Source organism: Lemur catta, chromosome 11 (genome assembly GCF_020740605.2).
Source record: "Lemur catta isolate mLemCat1 chromosome 11, mLemCat1.pri, whole genome shotgun sequence".
In the NCBI taxonomy this organism is placed as follows: Eukaryota; Metazoa; Chordata; class Mammalia; order Primates; family Lemuridae; genus Lemur; species Lemur catta.
In genome coordinates, this window is record NC_059138.1 from 91,188,804 (window position 1) to 91,211,351 (window position 22,548).

The 22,548-nt window shown below is 40.6% G+C and overlaps 1 protein-coding gene across 4 annotated transcripts in view; it reads left to right on the top strand.

Annotated features, from left to right (window-relative positions):
- Window positions 1–22,548, top strand: part of LOC123647677 (ATP-binding cassette sub-family A member 13-like) — a 399,770-nt gene that overhangs the window by 7,067 nt on the left and 370,155 nt on the right. For all 4 annotated transcript variants that reach the window (XM_045565332.1, XM_045565334.1, XM_045565333.1 and 1 more), the window contains exons 3-9: window positions 8,336–8,500; window positions 9,915–10,114; window positions 14,130–14,257; window positions 15,064–15,164; window positions 15,419–15,595; window positions 17,502–17,707; window positions 18,475–18,614. In XM_045565332.1, coding sequence (XP_045421288.1) covers window positions 8,336–8,500; window positions 9,915–10,114; window positions 14,130–14,257; window positions 15,064–15,164; window positions 15,419–15,595; window positions 17,502–17,707; window positions 18,475–18,614 — 1,117 coding nt within the window. The remainder of the gene's footprint in view (window positions 1–8,335; window positions 8,501–9,914; window positions 10,115–14,129; window positions 14,258–15,063; window positions 15,165–15,418; window positions 15,596–17,501; window positions 17,708–18,474; window positions 18,615–22,548) is intronic.

The following is a 22,548-nucleotide window of genomic DNA, read 5'->3' on the forward strand; positions in this document are numbered from 1 at the left end:
TTTTTAGTCCCACCAACAGTGTATAAGTGTTCCTTTCTCTCTGCATCCATGCCCACATCTGTTGTTTTGGGATTTTTCGATAAAAGCCATTCTCACTGGAGTTAGGTGATATCTCATTGTGGTTTTGATTTGGATTTTCCTGATGATTACAGATGTTGAGCATCTTTTCATATGTTTATTAGCCATTAGTCTATCTTCTTGTTAAAGCTTTTGTTCATGTCTTTTGCTTACTTTTTAATGGGGTTGTTTGATGTTGATTTGCTGTAGTTGTTTGTAGATACTGGTTATCAGCCCTTTACTGGATATATAGCATGCAAATATTTTCTCACATTCTGGAGGTTGTCTGTTCACTCTACTGATTGTTTCCTTTGCTGTACAGAAGCTTTTTAATTTAATCACGTTCCATTTATTTATTTTTGTTGTTGCTATGATTGCCTTTGGGGCCTTCTTCATAAATTTTTTGCCTATTCTGATATCTATAAGAGTTTTTCCAACCTCTTCTTCCAGAATTCTTATAGTTTCATGCCTTAGGTTTAAGTCTGTTATCCACTGGGAATTAATTTTTGTGAGTGGTGAGAGGTTTAAATCCTGTTTCAGTATTCTATGTGTGGCTATCCAATTTTCCCAGCACCATTTCTTGAATAAGGATTCTTTTCCTCAGTGTATGTTTTTGTCTGCTTTGTCAATGATCAGATGGCTATATAAGGATGTTTTTATATCTGGGTTCTCTGTTCTGTTCCATTGGTCTATGTCTCTGTTCTTGTGCCAGTACCATGGTGTTTTGGTTACTAGAGCCTTGTAGTATAGCTTGAAGCCTGGTAAGGAGATGCTACCCAATTTGTTCTTTTTGCTTTAGGTTGTTTTGGCTATTTGGAGTCTTTTCTGGTTCCATACAAAGTGTAAAATATATTTTCTAGATCTGCAAAATATGATGTTGGTATTTTAATGGGGATTGCATTGAATCTGTACATCACTTTGGGTAGTATAGACATTTTAACAATGTTGATTCTGTCAAGCCATTAGAATGATATGTTTTTCCATTTGTTTACATCCTCTGTGATTTCTTTCTTCAGAGTTTCATAGTTCTTCCTTCCTATAGAGGTCTTTCATCTCCTTGGTTAAATTCATTCCTAGGTATTTTATTTTGTTTTTTACTATTGTGAAAGGTATTTAGTCTTTGACTCAATTCTCAGCTTGACTGTTGTTGGCATATATGAATGCTACTGATTTGTGTATGTTGATTTTGTAACCTGAGACTTTGCTGAATTTATGTATTAATTATAGTAGTCTTTTGGCAGAATCTTTGGGGTTTTCTAGATATAAGATCCTATTGTCAGCAAAGAGTGATATTTTGACCTTTTCACTCCCCATTTCGATACCCTTGATTTCCTTCTCTTGCCTGATTGCTCTTGCAAGGACTTCCAGCACTGTGTTGAACAAAGTGGTGATAGAGAGAAACCTTGTCTAGTACCAGTTCTAAGTGGGAATGCTTTTCATTTTTCTCCATTCAGTATGATGTTGGCTGTGGGTTTGTCACATATGGCTTTTATAATATTAAGGTATGTTCTGTCTATGCCTATTTGGTTAAGAGTTCTTATCATAAAAGGGTGTTGAATTTTGTCAAATGCTGTTTCTGTGTCTAATGAGAGGATCATATGGTCTTTGTTTTTGCTTCAATTTATGTGGTGAATCACATTTATAGATTTGTATATGTTGAACCATCCTTGCATCTCTGGGATGAAGCCCCCCTGGTCATGTGGATTATTTTCTTAATGTGCAGCTGAATTCATTTTGCTAGGATTTTATTGAGAATTTTTGCATCTATATTCATAAAGGATATTGGTCTGTAGTTTTCTTTCTTTGTTGTGTCCTTTCTTGGCTTTGGTATCCAGCTGATACTGGCTTCCTAGAACAAGTTGGGAAGGAGTCTTTCCTTCTCTATGTTATGAAATAATTTCTGCATTATAGGTACTAGTTATTCTTTGCAAGTCTGGTAAAGTCTGGCTATGAAACCGTTTGGTCCAGGAGATTTTTTTTTTGTTGGGAGATTTTTTATTGCTGATTCAATTTCATTACTTGATATTGGTCTGTTCAGGAATTCTATTTCTTCATGACTGAGTCTAGGGAGGTTGTGTGTTTCCAAGAATTTGTCCATTTCCTCAACATTTTCAAATTTATGTGCATAGAGATTTTTATATTAATAGTATTCAGAGATGATATTTTGTATTTCCATGGTATCAGCTGTAATATCTCCTTTTTCATTTCTGATTCAGCTTATTAGGGTCCTTTCCTTCCTGTTTATGGTTAATCTAGTGAGAGGCCTGTTGGTTTTGTTTATCTTTTCAGAGAACCAACTTTATGTTTCATTAATCTTCTGTATAATTCTTTTTTTATCGATTTCATTTCGTTCTGCTCTGACCTTAGTTATTTCTTTTCTTCTGCTGGGTTTAGGATTGGTGTATTCTTCATTTTCCAATTCCTTGAGACAATTCATTAGATTGTTAATTTGTGATCTGTCTATCTTTTGGATGTTGGCATTTCAGGCTATAAATTTTCCTCTTTTGACTGCTTTTGCTGAATCCCACAGATTTTGATAACTTGTGTCCCCTTTGTCATTTAGTTCAAAGAATCTTTTGATTTCCATCTTAATTTTCTCCTTGATGCAATAATCAATGAGCAGTAGGTGGTTTGATTTCCAAGACTTTGTGTAGAGTTGAGTGTTTCTGTTGGAATTGCTTTCTAATTTTATTCCACTGTGGTCTGATAGGATACATGATATGATTTCTATTTTTAAACATTTTTTGAGATGTGTTTTATGGCCTAGGATGTGATCAGTCTTAGAGAATGTTCTATGAGCTGAGGAGAACATATATTCAGTGGTTTTTGAGTAGAATGTTTTGTAAACATCTGTTAGGCCCATTTGTTCTAGAGTTCTGATTAAGTCCATCATTTCTTTGCTTAATTTCTGCTTGGAGTATCTGTCTCATTCTGTCAGTAGGGTGTAGAAGTCTCTGTGTATTATGATGCTGTTGTTTATCATTTTGTTTAGATCAAGTAGAGTTTGCTTTATGAATCTCAGCACACCTGTGTTAGGTGCATAGATATTTAGGATTGTTAGGTCTTCTTGTTGAATTGTTCCTTTTACCATTATATAATGACTATCTTTGTCTTTATTTACTTTTGTTGACTTGAAGTCTATGTTATCTGATATGAGAATGGCTACACCATTTTGGTTTCCTTTTATGTGGACTGTTGTTTTCCATCCCTTCACCTTGAGTCTGAATAAATCCTTGTGAGTTAGATGTGTTTCCTGGAGACAGCAGATACTTGGCTTATATTTTTTATCCATTGAGGCAGTGTATGTCTCTTGAGTAGAGAATTCAAGCCAATTACATTTATTGAAAGAATTGGTAGGTGGGATGGATTTCTTTTCATCCCATTGGGTAGAATTTTATTGCTTTGTTTTACCTCTTGAGCCATTGTAATATCCAAGCTCTGACCTTTATAGCCTCTGGGTAATTTTACACTAGTGGGTGTCTGTTGTTCTGATCCATATATAATGCAGTTCTGAGTACTTCCTGCAGGGCAGGTCTCATCTTGACAAATTCCTTCAGTGTTTGCTTGTCTGAGAAAGTCTTTGTTTCTCTCTCACATAAGAAACTTAGTTTCACAGTATATAGAATTCTGGACTGGGATTATTCCATTAGAGAAGACTGAGAATGGGGCCCCACTCCCTTCTGGCTGTAAGGCTTCAGTTGAGAAGTCTGCAGTTAGTCTCATGGGTTTTCCTTTGTAAGTTACCTGCTGCTTTTAACTAGGGCTTGTATGGGAGCCTCTTTCATGGTTACTTTGGCCAGTCTGATGGCTGTGTGTCATGGTGATTGCCTCTTCACAATGAATCTCCCTGAGGTCCTTTCAGCTTTTTATACTTGGACATCTAGAGTTTTAGCAAGGCTAGGGAAATTTTCTTCAAATAGGTTTTCCAACCCTTGTATATTTCCTTCTTAGCCTCAGGGATGCCTATGATTCTTATGTTAGACTTCTTTACATAATCTCATATTTGTTGTAAGTTTTGTTTGTTCTTCTTAGTTCTTAGTTCTTTCTCTTTGACTGACTTGATTAACTCAAAGACATTGTCTTCCAGCTCTTAGATTCTTTCTTCTGCCTGATCTAGCCTATTCTTAAGGCTTTCCACTATATTTTGTATTTCCTTGAATGAATTTTTTATTTCCAGGTGTTCTGTTTGAATTTTTTTAAATTCAATTTCCTTAGTAAAGTTTTCATTCATTTTGTGCAATATTTTTGTGTTGGGTTTCTATTTTCTCTTGTATTTCCCTGAGGTTCTTTACAAACCATATTTGAAATTCTTCATCTGTCATTTCAACCTTTTGATTTGGTTGGTATTCATTGGTAAGGAGTTATTGTTTTCTTTTGGGGGTGTCCTTTTGCCCTGATTTCTCATGTTTCTGGAGTTCTTTTGCTGATTCCTTCTCATCTCGACTCTCATTTCAAACCTGGGCTGGTAGGCCTGGCTTTCAGGTCTGTCTCCGTGTTCTGGAAGATTAATCCCTAAGCATGCCAGGTAGAGGAGTGCTGGTCCTGAGTTGCCTGTGGGGTGTTCTAGCAGGTTAGCTGTACCTCTTGGGTTACCTCTGACCTGCTGTCTTCACCTCTTCCCAACAGTGTGTAGTGAGTTAGGTCCTCCAGTTTAATCTTGGTGATGATGGGTGGCACACTTGTGAGTTCGAATCAGCCACTCTCTTTTGCTTGAGTTGGAAGGGGCTATGTTTACCTATGGGGTTGTTCCTTCATCATTGATTGATGTTTGTGTGGAAGAGCCAGCTGCTGAGATGGTCTCTGTGCCTGTGTAAGCGGTGTTCCCCCAGTTGGGGCATATGAATGCCCCAAGCTTTAGAAGGGACCCTGTAACTCCCAGGGGTTTACTTGATCTCTACTCCCCCTGAGGTTGGGGGAGGAGCAAGACAAATTGTGGCTGGGTTGGCGAAAGCTGGAGAGGCTTTGCAAGGCCTCAACAGGGCTCAGAGGTTGCTTATCCAGCCACCAGGGGTAACCATTGGTATGAAATTCAGAGCAGTCCCTCCAAGCTGGGAGGGCTATTCCTTAGGGAGGAGCATAATGTCTTGTGAACTAAGGCTTCAGGTCAGGCTCTTTCTGCCTTTGTCCACTAGTGCAGTTTCTCTGTGGGGTGGGGTGGGAACCCTCCCTATTCGCTCCCTGTGACTCCACAGCAGTCTCGCATCAGATCAGTTAGTGTGATCTGATCTCACCACTCGAGACCAGCTCTTGAACTACCCCTCAGTCCATGTGTCTGACCCACTAGTGTGCATCTCTGTGAGATGCTGGAAGGTGGGGGGATCCCCAGTTGTGCACATCTGTTCCACCATAAGACCCCAAGGGGAGAGAGGTAGGCCTATCTGTCCACAGGGGCCTCTGCCAGGGGTACACTCCCACATGGAACAAATGGCCGCTCACGCGTTCCGTGGCTCAGGCTGCACTCCCTATTGTAATGAGTGGGGGGAGGGGCCACTGCTCCCATTCAGCTGAGGTATTTGGTTATCATGAAAACCAGGGCTATGCTAATTCACTCCAAGTGCTGCACCCCTATCCAATATGGAGTTTCTCTAGCAGGGGTGGGGGATGAGTGTACTCACAGATCCCCATTCCTCAGTGCCCCTCCATACTCTCCTGTTGGGTATGTCCACGAGGGCTTCCTCACCACTCAAGTCTGGGACTGACACCTCTCCCCTGTGTCTGCCGGAACTGCTCTCATTTCTGGGGCAGGCACAGTTCTGACCCACCTGTCTAAGAAACCAGCATGCCATCTTGTGAAATGCCTGCAAGCTTGCAGATTGCAGTGGCCCCACTTTCACTGGTGGGCTCAGTGGGAACACGCACCCGCCATGGAGACACAGCTACTTGGTTCAGAGTGTTCTCGTGGTTGCAATGTGGGGGGAGGGAAGCAGGGCTACCAGCTGGCCCGAGAGCTAAAATTACACTCTCTAATGCCATTACTGGGGAGGAGTGCAGAGGAGGAAGTGTCTAGATGTGAGAAAGCTGGTATTCTGATCTCTCCTGGCCCTCTCTTGAGCATCCCTTTTGAATATTTGTACTCCTGTGGATTGCTGGTTCACTCCGCTATTCCTATTTAGCTGCTGTGCCTGGGCTCGTAGAGGGTGAAAATACCTCTGAACTGTTTTGTGTCCCAATGCTCACTGAAGGTACCTATGTGGGCGAGGGGAGGTCCCCCTTAGCCTTTCACTGGGCTCCCAGCCTTTCTGAGTTTGGATTATGCCACTGTGTTCTCTTCTGTATCTTCTTCTTTCTCAGCTTTAAAGTTTTTCTTGGTTGGGACCCCAGATGTCTATGTTGTCTCTCCCTGTGATCCACACCTGAGCTGCAACTGCTCTGCGCTTTCCTTAGTCCAGTATTCTACCTTCCAGCCAGGATGATTCAAAAAGCCATGTCTCTAGTCGGCCTCCTTGGCTCTATCTCATAAATGCACTTTTGACTTATGGCATTTTTGAGTTTCAGTGGGCTTATCAGGGCGTAACCCCACCGTAGGTCACGGAGTCCCTGTGTTTCAAGGAGGCAGTCAGATGACTGAGGCACATACACTATATTAGGCTATACAAAGGAAAATGGGTTTTGCATTTCTGGGCATGGAGGCAAGCTTCATAGGATGAGGGAGGAGGAGACTTACAGTGAATCGGGCTGTTTTATTATGCAGATGAAAGTGTCTCAGGTGATCAGCCTTATTTGGAGGAGTAGCTCTCTTCCTGGTAGAAGACATCTTTACAAATGACAATTTCCTTTATAAATGCAAATTTCCTTTACAAATGGGACATTTATACTCTATTTTTAGGAAGTTAGGGAGAAGTAAGGAGCTTTTCCTGCATCTGCAGGTTCTAAGTTTGAGCCTTTAGCTTAAAATAATTCATATGCCAAAGCGAAATATTTTGTGGTAGCATATCTGGTACCCTTCACTTGTTCCTTGCCTTTTCCAGCTTCCAGAGTTGCCCACATCCCTTGGCTATCGGCCCCTTTCTCCATCTCCAAAGCCAGTCATGGCAGCTCGAGTCCTGCTTACATCCCATCACTCTGGCACTGACATTTTGCCTCCTACCTCCACTAATAAGGACCTGTGTGATGACATTGGGTGCCCTAAATAATCCAGGATGATCTCCCATCTCAGAGTCGGCTGATGAGGAGTCTCAGTTCCATCTGTGACCTGAAATCTCACCTGCCGTGCAGCATGACATATTCACAGGTTCTGGGGATCAGGAAGTGGGCATCTCGGGTGGCCTTTGCCCTGCTTCTCTCTCCTTGTTAAGCCCTTTACTTTTGGGGTCAGCCTGTGTTCCTAGGCCCCTCCTGGATCCTGTTGAGGCCTCAACACATGCTGTCCCTGGACGAGAGTGGTCCTTCTTGCTTCCTTTCTCTGCTCCCCAAATCAGAGGCGTCTAATGTCACATGCTCTGTGGAGCCCCCGTGACCTCACTGCAGCCTCACTTCCATGAGAGGGCGAGTCCCAGGGAACCTGGTGGCCCCATGTATTTCTCTCAGAGACCATGAGACTGGGCCTTGTCTCTCTAACATGATACATGGTATTATTGACTAATTTTTTTAATTGAAGGAAAAAAATCATAACAGAAACATGAGGGACCCAGTGGTTTTCAACATACAAATTTTGAGGGGGACACAAACACTCAGACCACAGCAGCCATCAGTCGAATCTCTGAAAGATGACACCACAATTATTTTAAAATTATGTAATAGGGGAATGTTCTAACACAAACATCAGCATTTAAACAGCAGTGTTAGAGAAACTGTATTTAAATTCATATATAAAGTAAAGCAAATTTGGTTTAAAAATATTAAACAGTTTCTGACCCAGGACCCCAATTTGAATCTTTCTTATTTTATCCACTTTTGTTAGTTAGAAAAGAGAAGGTTCTTGGCAAAAGAACTTTGTTAGTCTGAAGTATCAGTTAAACTGGGCTGGTCCGTGTTGGTTTTGGCCCAAGAATGAAGATGAACAGTGTTTGGTATCAGCTCCATGTTTTGGTCTGGAGAAGCAGCTGAACCCATTGCTTGTGGGTAATTATCAAAAACCTAATCAAGTTTCTTCACCACAAAAATATCTCCTCAAAATAAATCACATAAACATTACAAGTGACACTTTATCACCTGTTACTTCTTCAATCAAGCAACTGTAAGAGCTCTTACTTAGGCAAGGTTGTGGTATTATTTTTAGACGAGAAACGTTCTAGGAAAAAAGGCTTAACCTACAAATATTTTCTCATCCTGTTGCCAGTTTCCCACAGACAGCTCATTAGGGAGGATGGTGTGCTCAGTCTTGTCCAGCACATTGGAGGATGACGCTGAGAGAGAGGGCCACCGTGGAGACTGTCACCCCAACTGGTCAGAAGCCAAAAACTATCTCGTCCATGCAGTCAGCTGGCCGCAAGTCTACAAACAGGTGCTGTGCCACATCCAAATGCTCTGTCCAAAGGCAGGCCAGCTTGAAGTGCACCCAGAGCCCCCCCTTACCCCCCACATTGTTCACTGTCTGATTTTATGTCCTTCCCAGGAAAAGGCCTTGGATGCCCACATCCTGGCCATTGTGTGCACCTTCTCCCATGTGTATCCACTGGCTGCAGCTCAACACAAGTGTCACCAAACCGTCCGTCCTAGGCTTAACTGGCAGCTAAGAAGTTCCTAGGCCCATGCTCTGTTATTGGTGTGTCAGGTCCCCCCGGGCTACTCTGATGGGCTCTGGACATCTGCGAGCAAGTGTTCAACCTCCCTGCAGCACTCTGAGTGCTGGCTTCCTTGTCCCCTCACCCTGGTTTTGACCAGAAGCACCGTGCAAGGACAGTGACTGTGATGTAAAGGGAAAGGACGAGGAGGCAGGCTACAGTCTGTTTTCACAGCGGTGCTGGCGGGGCAGAGGCCCCCAGAGATCGGGCTCTCCGGACCTCGGAAGCCGGTGGGGGCCCTGGCCGGTCCACAGCTCTGTGCTCCCTGGGGAGGGTTTGGAGACCCTGAAGCAGAGGCTCCCTGGTGGTTGCTTCTTATTTGCTCTATTGGGCATCACAATATCCATCTCACATGTTTACTCAGAAACTCTTTAACTTCCCCCCTAACATGTGTCACTGATAAAGGTCAAAATCTCAAATAGTGGATAAAACATCATTAAAAATGTATAGGTGTGATTGTCCACTTGCTGGCACTACAGTCCTCAGCATTAAAAGGATAGGAGACGATGTTGAAATGACCTGCATGGAAATGTCCCAGTGCACACCATGCTTTGAGCACTGTCTGGGGAATGTAGACTCAGAGTTAACTGAGGCTTGGTGAGCACAACTAGATGTGCATCACGCACTGCCCGACGCTATCTGACTCGGGCTTGACTGATCTCTTTTGGTGTAATGATGGTAAACCATAATATTAATTGCCCTTAGTATCATCACTCCCAAGTCCCTGTCATTAAATGATATTTAGCACCTATGTATTAATTATGGTATATATTTTAAAATATATGAATATATTTATGCTGTCCTAATTATGTTAATTTAGTTTCAAAATTATATTTCATTTGTTTAGAGAGTTACGCTATTACCTTCTCTCTCTTTCTTTTTTTTCTCTTTAAGGGAAGAAAAGAGAGAAATAGGGTACCAAATAAAAAGTTCTGTGTATCCATTGCTGCAATTTTTAATCTTTAATTTCTGAGTGAAAATTAAATCATAATGCAATTGTTAATAGACATTTCAATTTGCCCACAAAATCAAAATTGTCTTTCATCTAGAATAGTCTGTTAAAATTTCTTAACTAAGTACTATTATTTCTAATTTGCTGTTATTAACAATAGTATTTTTTTTCTAAATTCGTAGGTGTTTAATCAGTGGCAACAGGGTAGCCTGTTTCAGAAGATACTCACGGGCATGGTCCACAGTCTGGAGGCTCTCAGGGGTCGGCTTGAAGAAGAGGGCAAGCCGTGGAAGGTGGTGGAAGCTTTGCACACTGGGCTGCTCCTCTTGAATGATAGCTTGGCAGCAGATGGCCCGAGAGACAATCTTACATCTCCAAAGATGTAAGGCACATTTCCCTGTTCTGTTATCAATTAGATAGATAACACTGAATTTTAAATAGTGCATGATGATACCGTTAGAAACAAATTCTGTAAAACTATAGCTAGACAATGAATTCCTACTTAACAAATGGGAAATCCAAGGTTTTCATTGTGGACCAGGACAGAACACATTGCATCAGTCAGGATGCCCGAGTGGAGGTTGCAAACCATCTAACGAAGGAGCAATATTTGAGAAGGTGTCAGCTTTCTGGATTTTAGATTTTCTGTCTTTGGCATTTGTTTAAAAATGAACAAATACCTTTTAGAGATATTTTCATGTAAGGAACTACCTGTTTTCATACTTAAAGATTTTGCATAGTTGAAGTGTTTACATAAGGTCCAAAAATATTTTAGGAGCAGGAAAAGGTGGAACTTGTGGTTTCTTCATTTTTAAGATAATCAAAATTTATTTACCAAAATAGTCAAGACTGAGTTTTTCTGCTGAGTATGTGTGGCAATTTGTAGTAACTTGAATCTTATTCTGCTTCTGAAGTTAAGGCTCTCCTTCGAAGAGAACAATATGATTTCTCAAAATTATCTCAAAAGGTTCGTTTGAAACCAGAGTCACACAAACTCTTGCTCTTTGTGCACCATGAAGAGGGAATTGTGATGTCAGAACTGTGTGGGGCCATATCGTGTCTTTATGATTACATAACAAATAGGAACTCTAAACATTTCCATCTCTTTCACGTTATCCGAAACCCACTTGGGAAATAGGATCTTGCTTGAGAAGGTTCTAGTTCTTAACTTTTGCTTAAGAGATGCCCGGGGGCATGAGTTGTTTGTGCCCAGGCTGCAGTGCGGTTCTGGCTCAGGGCCATGAAGGCGACAGGAGGATGGACACAGGGAACCAGCAAGGATGCCTTGCAAACAGTGACCTAAGGCTCAGGGCAGGGACAAAGCATTCTCCCATAAATGAGATTCAAATGCAGGACATTGCATTGGGTCTACTGACTTTCCTGCTGGTCTTTAATTTAATGTCCATTAATCGAGATACCATAGTAAGTCACCTTAACTATTCCACAAACCTCAAATACCCTGTTTGCTCTCTGCCAGACTAGGGGAATGAAGTCCCAGAAGTTCTACCTCTTAGCTAGCGCAGGGATTGGGGAAGCTGAAGACCATACCACATTCTAAGTACCAAGTATGGACAGCGCTAGTGTCCTGGCCCCCATACGTAATTTCTGCGTGCTGTCAGGGTCAGGAAGATGAGGGCCCAAACACTGGTTTTGGCATCTACCTGCGGTGGGCACTGGGTGAGCAATTGGCCTTTGGAGCCTCCATGTCTGTTTGGACACCACTTTTGTTAAAGGTAATGCAAAACTGCCACCTCATGGCTGCCCTGATGACATGCAAGTCTGTTGCCTGTCCAGCTCTGGCCCCGCTGTTGGTCCCCCTGGGCCTTGGCCTCTTGGTTTGGTAATAGCGCCACTAGATGGTCCCTAAGCCCTTTCTAGTCTTCAGCCCCTTGGTCTGCTGGAGACTGGACACAGGACCACCCAAGGGCCCTGTGTCTTCCTCATCTGTAAAGAGGAATCTGCTCACCTTGTTAGATTGCTAAGGACTGACGGAGCCCCCCCGTGATGAGAATGCTTTACAATGAGTGGGTGCCCTTCAACACTGGCCCCTGCTCATCCCCTGCCACCAACACCTGCTTGTCTCTCCTTCTAAACTCACCCTTTACCCCTCCATCCTTCTTACAGAGTCACTGATTTTCCTACACAGATGTCAGATGTCCCTTCAAACATACCTTCCAGATTTGTGGTCCCTTTTGTTAATGCTACTATTATATTTTCAAAGTAACTTTTTTCTTTTGCTTTTGTATGGAGTCCTGAGTCCCATCGCAGTGTGTGTGTGTGTGTGTGTGTGTGTCAGGGTGGGGGTGGTGGTGGTGTTTAAAATTCCAATTTTTCTCTTCTCTGTGCTATGTAGTTTCTTATCTGCCATACCTATGGCTCCCAACTCTCTGATTGTCTCTGGAGTATTGCTGAATTCTTTCTTTTCCACCTTAATATTTGTTGTTGTTGTTGTTTTTGTTGTACTTACTGATATCTCTATTACTTTCTTTTCAAAGTTTTATCCTTGTTTCTCCAATTCAGTTTAAACACTGCCATGAAGTCAGTCAGCTCCTTGCCCTTCAGCCTTCTTCACATCTTTATGAGATTCACAGTTACCCTTAGCCCGAATCTGTATGCCTTTTATCGTAAATTTATCATAAGCTTTGGTCCAGGAACCACACCCTTGCTTTTCTACCCTTTCTCCATCGCCAATTGTCCAGGTCTTTCAACCCAGAGGAATGGAAATATCACCAGACCCTCAGTTTCCCGCTGGGACCTTTGTGTCATTATAGACTGTCTTTCCTTGTCAGGGTTTTGTCAGTTCTGCCCAAGTCCCTTCAGTTGGGGGGCTGAGGTCTGGGAGCCCCCATGCACGTGCCAGCAGGGAGCCCAGATCCCGGTGAGGCAAGGACTCGTGGGGTGTCACTGGAGCCTCCAGCAGGGACTAACCCTTCAACCCCGCATGCTGCTGCCAGGCACCTGTTCACAGATATGAGTGGCATAGTCCCCTGTGCGTAGCCATGCATCTCCTTGCTTTTCAGAGCTTGAAGAGGCTTGGCAGCCCAGATCCGGGTTCCAAGCCACACAGTATATCTTTTTCCCTTGGGGAGAATAAAATAAAGTACAGCCATCTCCTTTCCACTTTCTAGTTTTTTCCAGAGCCATTCTGCATCTTCCTCAGTGTAGCCCAGGGAGTCAGAGGAATGAATAGCCTAACCCCACTTCATCCCGCAGAGAAAGGTCCAGTTTAAGAAGCTGCACCTCTGGTTTCAGGCCAGAGGGAGGTGGCATGAGCCTGGTCAGTGGCCAGAGAGCCCAAGCATGCAGCTGTGGAGTAGCCGCTCTGCCTTGCAGGGGACGACACGGGGATAGGTACGTCCTCCTGCCAGTTGCTTGCAGGAGAAACACTACGAGGACCCTCCTCACTCTCTGTATACCCTCTGCAGGGGTCAGATCCAACGGCACACAAGCTACAGAATGGCAGCAACAACTTATCAAACCTGTGCTTAGCCCAGGACTATGGAGGTGCCGTGCCGAGCCCAGCCACTGTGGCACAGAAGTCCCAGTGGAGGGCAGGAGCTGAAAGTGGTGGCCCGGCCCCAGGCTGTGCAGCACTTTGCCTGGGCTTCAAGTAGTCACATCTCTTTCTGCTTTTTCTCTTCTTTTATCTTGGCTTCTTTTTCATGGGTGAGGACTCCATGAGCTTGCACAAAGGCTCAGAAAGCCGGGCCTCGCCTGCTCCGTGGCAGTCCTGCTACACGCAGTGGGACTGCACCGTGCTCCTCACTCTTCCATATTTATCCCAACTTCAGTTTCCTCTCATTCCCAGAGTCATTTTCCTTCCAGCTTCTCTTCTGCGTTACTTCCTCCACGTCTTCCACATGTCTGGGCCCCGTTAGCCTGCTGTTCCAGGGACTAGAGGTGTCAAGCTGCCTGCCTGGTCATCCTGCCTTGATGGCCGTGACTGTGGAGACTCTCCCAGGCATTGCTGATTTGCCCTGGTTGAGGTCACTTTGATGGGTTCCGTGTGCCACCACACATCTTCTCTACATTTTAAAACTCTTCTAAAATTATTTTTCTTTGTCTTATAACCGTAGGATTCAAGGCAAATGTTTTAAAATCTCTACTGGAAATTTATCCTAACCCTCACCTCTATTACACACTGTCAGGAATAAACTTTTCTGTTTTTGAGTAAAGAGAATGTTTAATCCCTATTCAGTACCAAAAGAATCCCCAAATCAGCTGATTCAAACAATGCAATTGTCAAGAACCTGGTTATATGATGAAGTAAGACTTTCCGTCTATGAACCCACTTCCCAAAGCAGTGGAATATTTTCCTTTGAATGGAATTTTTATATCTCTAGTTGGTACTTTGAGCTGCTTTTCATTTTATTTCATTTATTTATTTTTGCCCTCAGATTATGGCATCTGCAGAAATTGCAGAGCGTGCTGCAAAACCTGCCCCCGTGGCCGGCTCTGAAGAGATTGCTTCAACTTGATGGAGCTCTCAGGAATTCAATAGCCCAGAATTTACATTTTGTCCAAGGTAAACTAGCTCTGGTATTATTTGTCATTCACTTGCTAAGAGCAAACACGAAATTTATTGGAAAATGGACTTGAAACTGCCTGACAACATTATAAAGTTTGGAAATAAGTTTGCTGGTGTTGTATACATATTTATGCGTTGCTATGATGCCTGCGAGGGTGTTTCATAGACAGCACACCAAGGCTGAATGAACAACGCAGTCACAGGGAAGAGTGCATCCTCTCTGCCATATGCTCGCAGTGTGGCCTGTGAGGGGCAGTTTCTTAGGACTGGCGCTTGACTTTCACATTCACGCTGGCGTCTGTGGTTCTCAGGCCGGGAAGGGACCAGAGTGCATTGTGAATCTTTCACGGTTTGTGCTCCTCCCTTCTGCTTCTCGGTGTCTGGCAGGGAGAGCATGTTCCTCCTAGGTTTGCAGAATGCTCTCTGAACTTCACCGACTATGGTGGGCATTATTCCTTCTGCCCTCTTCCAAGGAAGTCAGGTTTGCACTTTTGCCCAGGTGGGCTGGAGCCTTTTCATCTTGGGGAGGAGAGAGAAGAAATGAGGAGGGATGTCACTTTAGAAGCAAATTTCTCCTGTAACTAAAAACTGATACTCACGAGTCTTCAGAAAGGATATGTGGCATTCTAATGACGTTTTCTGTTTTCCTCTCTAAGGAAGGTAACAAAATGTATGATAACAGGTCAAGCTTACTGAAATGCATGTTTGCAGAATTCAGTTTATTAATTCATGGCCAGGCATAGAAGTCAAGCTTGGGGTAGCCTACCTGAGGTGAATAATAAATCAATTTGTCTATCTTGCAGAAATCCTCATTCGCCTGGAGACATTAGCTAATGATTTTAAATCAGCTGGACTTGACCAATTGAAACTGGAAAAGGATGTGTTCTTTTGGGAGTTAAAGCAGGTAAAGCACAGCAAAGGACTATAAATAAACAATTTTTATAAAACATTCAAGAAGCTCATGCAATATTCAGTTTTGCTCCTGTTGTGAATTGTGCTAGCAAAATAAAGGGAACAATAGGCAAGTTTTCAAATAACTTTATGCTGTGTTTTAAAATTTTTATCGTTGCTTATTTCTATTTGCAGTTCTTGAGCCCATGGAGAGGCTATCTAAGCCTCTCTAAATGTTACCCCTTCCCACCCTCATTAATCTTTTAGATGTTGATGAAGAATGTTACTACTCTCTGCCCGGATGAACGCTTGTCTGAGCAGGAGGCCCTCCGACCCCCTGGAAACTCCAGCATCTGGGGTGGCCTGCAGGGACTGTTATGCCATCATAATTCCTCCAATGAGACCAGTGTTTTAAGCAAACTGTTGGGTTCAGTAGAGGATGCTGTAAGTATTCTGTCTCCTGAGCTCTTCCAAGAGAACCAATAGGCTCATTTTTAAGGTTAAATTTATTGAAGATGCTAATATTTAACCTGGGATTTTGATGAGGCAAGCGTTAACATCAGCTCATACACTTAAATGAAACTGGCCAACTGAGGCCCAGCTGCCCTTCAGGTCCATCCCTTCTGTCTGATTCCTCGGGAGGTTGTGTGTCTGGCCAACACCTACCTGACATTCCCCAAGAGCACCCCAGCCTTTCAAACCATGCCTCTTCCACTTCTCTGGTTTCCTACTTCCCTGACTTGCTTCACATTTGGCTGAGTATCTTAGAAAAGTACAGGTAGGTCTTTGTTCATCATTCAATTACAGAAAAGCTGTGGCTTTTACTGTTCATAGGCTTTAAAAATCATGCTTTTCTTATTTCTGCCCAGGACAGGGGGCTACCTTGGCTGAGTGCTCAAGTAGGACTGCAGAATGTTCTGAAATTTGTTTGGAAAGATTATTATGTCAAGTTCAGCCCATTTTTTTTTCTTACTGAGAATTAAACATCATAATATTCATATTTTTGTCATTCATTTTTTTCTCTCAGAATTACATATCTTTAATCTTCTTTTTTATATGCCATGACATAAAACCAGTGAAATAATGAAACTAGCAAAATGATAGCAGAACAAAACAAAAATTGAGATAGTCATTGGGATAGTAGTGTATATAGTTCAACCCAATCAATGCTTTCTTAGCATCTACTCTGTGCACGATGGTATAACGAATGGAGTACAAATGTGAGGAAGGCAGTATCTTGGCTGAGAAGGGCAGACAACCTAACAGCTCAGCATCTGGGTGTCTTCCCAAATAACTCAGTGAGCCTTAAATGAGGTAAAAGATTTGGAAGCAAAACGAAATCAGAAGAGGATACTAGGCAGATAGCAAAGTGTATATGAAGGTATGCAGGCATGAAAAACTACTGCCTGTTTGCACATAGCTTTCCTGCTATTGGGTGTAAGCTCCTTCCTAGCAGAAAGCTCATTCCAAATTTCTTTGTATCTATAAAGCCTAACTCATAGCCCCATGCAGAGCAGGAACTAAGCAGGATATACTACTAGTGGTGAGTATATTTACAGTTGCACACATGTGAGATTGCCTTTCTGATGATGCCTAGGTTATTTATCATTAACAAACCACCCCAAAGCTCAGTGGCTTAAAACAAAGCACAACCCATGACTCTGGGTTGACTGGGCTCTGCCAGGTGTTTCTTCTGTTGGTCTTACCAAGCATCGCTCATATAGTTGCAGTCAGATGGCAGTGGGGACTTGAGTCTGGATGCTCGGCTGGGTCACTGAGAGGAGGATCTTTCATTCTCCTCTGGAGACTCAGGGTCTCTCTTCTCTGCGTAGCCTCTCTATGTGGTCTCTCAGCAGAGTAGCCAGACTTCCTCCATAGTCATCCTGGGATCCAAAAAATAGGCAGCAAGGGAGGGAGAATAGAAGCTGCCACCCCTCAGAAAAGGTAGAACTGAAACTGGCACAAGTCACTTCTGCATTTTATGGGTTCATGTGAGTCAGAGCCCAACCTAGAGGAATTTTGGAAGGAGGTGACTGAGAGTGAGGCTCTTGGGGGTCCCGTCCATTTGGGCCATTTGGGGAGACGAGCTGATGCAGATGGCTATGACACTTGGGTCTTGTCCTATTTTATTTTGTATAAAGTTTTTATCTGGGGGTCAACTGACCTGAACATGAGTAAAGACTCAAGTCTAGAACTATGACTTAGGTGATCCTCATCTTACAGGGCATGGTCTTTAATGAGCAGTTCAAGTGGACGCCTTATTAAGTGAAACTAGATAAAGGTTGCATCTCAGGTACCCGCATTCAAATTGCTTTATTTATTACAAGCAATATATATTTTTTCTGTTAAGGATCATATTCTGCAAGAGGTAATTACTGGGTACACAAATATGCCAGTTTTAATACCTGAAGGATATTTGGACTGGCAGGAACTTGGGACACAGCTGTGGGAAGCAAGCTTCTCCTGTACTCAGCTTTTCCGGCTGCTGGGAGCTGAAGCTTCACCTGGGAATGATGTCTTTTCTGATGGCTGTAAGCACCAGCTTGTCTCCACAGTGTAAGTACATGTGTGATGGAAAACTTCTGAATGACTGGATGTCAAAATGATTTCAACTGCCCCCTTCTACTCAAATGATAGCTCAACATAGTACATTATATTTCTAATGAGTAGGATAGAAAGATGTTTAATTTATTTAAAAAATATGACGCCACTTTGGTACTATTGGAAAGCATCTACAAAATATTAAATGGTTCTTTTAAAGTTTAACCATCAGCTTAATCTTTCACAAGCTGTGTTCGAGCCATGTTTAGTCCAAGGTGTGCATGTGTTTGAGGTTCTCATTTATTATATTATTCAGGGCTCTCACATTAAGTACCAGTGGGAGGTTTCTCTTGGGAGCTATAATTCTCCAGAAAATTTGCCTTGTTTTTATTCTATGACTTTATGAATTATATGTGTGATCAATTTCCACTTTCTTTGGCTGCTGGGAAGTTCATAATCTAATATGTCAAATAGGGAACGTATTTTTCTTAACCTCAAAGTTCACTTCATAGTGTGGCCTTTAATCTTCCTTTCTTTCCTGTTGATTTACTCTGTCTTATATTTTATGTATTCCTATAAATAGCTTTCACTTATTTTTCAAGTCAGAGTGGAAAAATTCATAAACAAATAAGTATTTAGAACTATTTCAGAGATTCTAATTCCTTACCTAAGTGGAATCCCAGGTATTTGCATATATTTGTGTTTAGATAAATTTATAATGATCTGTCATCCTGAAAATCATTTCTAAATTTTAGCTTTCTCTGAATTCTTTTTGACTGTAGTATATTTCATTCACTTGAGAAAGCACAATTTTCCCTGGAACAAACATATTACTGGAAAGCCTTCGCAGACTTTATCAGGAAGACTTGTGAAGTGGCTCGGTACGTGAATATGCAAGGCACTTTCCAGAACAGTCTGTCCGGTAAGTCAGCCATCTTCACTACAGGACTGTCGGATACTTTCCCATTTTAGTGAGGTAATATGAATTCCTAAGAGACTATCCTATTCAATGAAAGGGAGCTTTAAATGGGAGGCACTCCAAGTACAATTTGCTGTTGTGATTACTTCAGATAATTTTTTCCCATCAGTTATGACAAAACTTACCAGAAGTGCTGGTTTGACTGAGCCAGGTTGTTTCTGCACAGTTTCTAATAGTGACACCTTTTACTCTCAAAATTGTCCTGGTTTGAATGACAAATACTTGTATATGTGGACTAATCATGACCCTTCTCACGAGAGTCCAGATTTACTGCACGGAGCCTTCTCACTTTACTCAGTGTGAAGTCTGCCCCTTATACCGCAGGGAAAATACCCCATGCTCAGTGTGTTCTATCAGTTACTTATATAGGTAAATTAAAATTCCCCACTAAAGTGGTGGATTTATCCATTTTTTCTTTTAGTTTTATCACTATTTGCTGTATATAATCTGAGGTTACATTATTAGGTGCAAAAAGTTTATAATCAATATATGTTCTTATTGGATGGACTATTTTGTCATTAAGAAGAAATGATGCTCGATCCCTAGAATTGTTTTTGCCTTAAAAATCAACATCATCTGCTATTAGTATTAGTCCCAGCCAGAGTCTGCATATTTAGCTGGAACAGCATTTTAATTAATTATGATTATTATGAAGTATTTTTTCTCTTTTTGATGCTATTGAAAATGGAATTGTTTTCTTAATTTCTTTTTCAGTTCATTGTTGATGTATAGAAATGCAACTGGTTTTTGCATAATGATGTTATATCTTGCAACCTTGCTGAATCAGCTTATTGGCTCTAATAGTTTTTTGTGTGTGTGGAATATTTCGGGTTTTCTATGTAAGATTGTGTTTTCTGTGAACAGAGATAATTTAACTTCTTCCTTTCCTATTTGGATGCCTTTTACTTCTTCTTCTTTTTTTTTTTTTTGGCCTAATTGTTCCGGATAACTTCTAGTACTATGTTGAGTAGAGGTGGCAAAAGTGGCATCTTTGTCTTGTTCCTGATCTTAGAGGTCTTTCAGCATTGAGTATGATGTGTGCTGGGGGCTTCACTTTTCCTGTATGCCTTTTGCTATGTTCAGGTAGTTTCCTTCTATTCCTAGTTTGTTGATGTTGTTATCATGAAAGGGTGGGTTTTTTTTTTCCTGCATCAATTGAGATTATCATGTGTTTTCTTTCCTTCATTCCATTATTATGGTGTATTTCAGTGATTTATTTTTGTATATAGACCTATTCTTGCATTAAAGAATAAATCCCTCTTGTTCTCTTGTTCATGATGTGTAATCTTTTTACTGTGCTGTTGAATTTTGTTTGCTACTATTTTGTTGAGGCTTCTGTATCAATATTTAGCAGGGATATTGGTCTACAGTTTTCTTTTCTTGTAATGTCTTTGTCTGGCTTTGGTATCAGAGTAAAGCTGGCCTCATAGCATTTGGAAGTATACTTTTCTCTTCATTTTTTTTTTGAAAAGTTTAAGAAGGATTGGTGTTAATTCTTTTTTTAAAATATTTGTTAGAATTCATCAGTGAATCCATCTGGTTCTGGGTTTTAATTGTTGGAAGATTTTGTATTACTAATTCAACCTGCTTACTAGCTATTGGTCTGTTTTGATTTTCTATTTTTCCATAATTCAGTATTGGTAGGTTGGGTCTTTCTAGGATTTTACCCATTTTATCTAGCTTATCTAATTTTTTGGCAAACAATTGTTCATATTATTCAATGATCCTCTTTATTTCTATAGAGTCAGTTGTGATGTCCTCTCTTTTATTTTTGATTGTAGTCATTGAAATATTTTCATATTTTTCTTTGTCAATCTAGTTAAAGATTTGTCAATTTTGTTGATCTTTTCAAAGTATCAACTTTTGGTTTTGTTGATTCTCTCTGCTCCATTTCATTGATGTCTACTTTAATTGTTAGTGGTTCCTTCCTTCTGCTAACTCTGGGTTTAGTTTGTTCTTCTTTCTCTAGATCCTTAAAGCATAAAGTTTAGCTGTTGATTTGAGATCTTGTTTTTTAATGTAAGGTTTTACAGCTATATATTTCTCTTGTAGCATGGCTTCCTCTGCATATCATAAGTTTTGGTATGCTGTGTTTCATTTTAAATTTTATCCTGATATTTTCTAATTTCCCTTGTGATTTCTTCTTTGACCCATTTGTTGTTTAAAAGTATGTTGCTTAATTTCCACATATTTGTGAAATTTTCCAGTTTTCTTTCTACTATTGATTTCAAAAAAGATATTTTATGTGATTTCAATCTTTTAACATTTATTAAGGCTTCTTTTGTGGCCTAATGTATTGTGCTATTATTGTAGAGTTGTTTACTTTTCTCTTGAATTCTGTCAATGTTTGCTTCTTTTATTTAGGAGCTCTGATGTTTGGTGCATATGTTAATATTTATAATTGTTCTATCTTTTTGGTGAATTGACCCTTTCACCATTATATAATGTTTTTCTTTGTCTCTTTTAACAGTTTTTAACTCAAAGTCTAGTTTGTCTGAAATTAGTTTAGCCACCTCATTCTCTTTTGGTTATTATTTTCATGAAATATGTTTTCCCCATTCTTTCCCTGTCAACCTATGTGTTTTAGATCTATAGTGATGCTCTTGTAGACATCATGAAATTGGATCCTGTTTTTTTATTCATTCTGCTAATACATGTCTTTTGATTGGGGAATTTAATCCATTTACATTTAAAGTAATTACTGATAAGAGAAGATTTACTTTTGCCATTTTGTTATTTGTTTTCTGGATATCATATAGCTTTCTCGTCCCTTATTTCCTCCATTACTGCCTTTCTTTGTGTTTAGTTGATTATTTTTTTGTAGTGACATACTTGGATTCTCTTTTCATTTCTTTTTGTGTATATTTAGATTTACAGTTCTTTTTATGCTCTATACAAGAATTATGAAGATATAAACAAAATTTACAATAATACAGATTTTTAAATATTTGTTCATATATTTGTCATTACTAGAAAACTTTATACATTTGTATGTCTTTACATTACTTTCTAACATCCTTTTCTGTTAACTTGAAGGACTTTCTTTAGCATTTTTTTGTAGGTCAAGTGTTAATGAACTCCCTGAGTTTTTGTTATTTTTCCTCCATTTTAAAAGAACAATTTTATTGAATATAATATTCTCAATTAACAGGTATTTTTCTTTCATCACTAAATATTTCATCCCACTGCTTTCTGGCCTGTAAGGTATCTGTTGAGAAATCAGCTAGTAATCTTATAGAAGCTCCCTTGTATGTGATGTGTCATCTTTCTCTTGCTGCTTTTAAAATTTTTACTTTGTCTTTGACTTTCCACAATTTGATTATGATGTACCTCATTATGAGTAAATACTTGGAGTTTTGCATTTATATATCCATATCTTTCTTTAAATTTGGGATGTTTTCAGCTATTATTTCTTCAAATACACTTTCTGCCCCTTTCTTTTTCTTTCATCTTCTGGATGTATTAATGGTCAGCTTGGTAGTGTCCCATAAGTCCACTGGGGTCTGTTTATTTTTCTTCATTTTTTGTTTTCTTTTTGCTCCTTTGATTTGATTTCAAATGGCCTGTCTTCAAGTTTGCTGATTCTTTCTTTTGCCTACTCAAGTCTGTTGTTGAATCCCTCTAGTGAATTTTTCAATTCAGTTATTAGATTTTTAGCTCCAGAATTTCTATTTGGTTATTTTTAAATATAGTAATGAGCATCATAGAGTGTACTTGATAGTAGTTGGTATAGCCTACTATACACCTAGGATATATGGTACAACATATTGCTCCTAGGCTACAAACCTGTACAGCATATTAATGTACTGAGTAATATAGGCAATTATAACATACTAGTATTTGTGTATTTAAACGTGTCTAACATAAAAAAGTACAG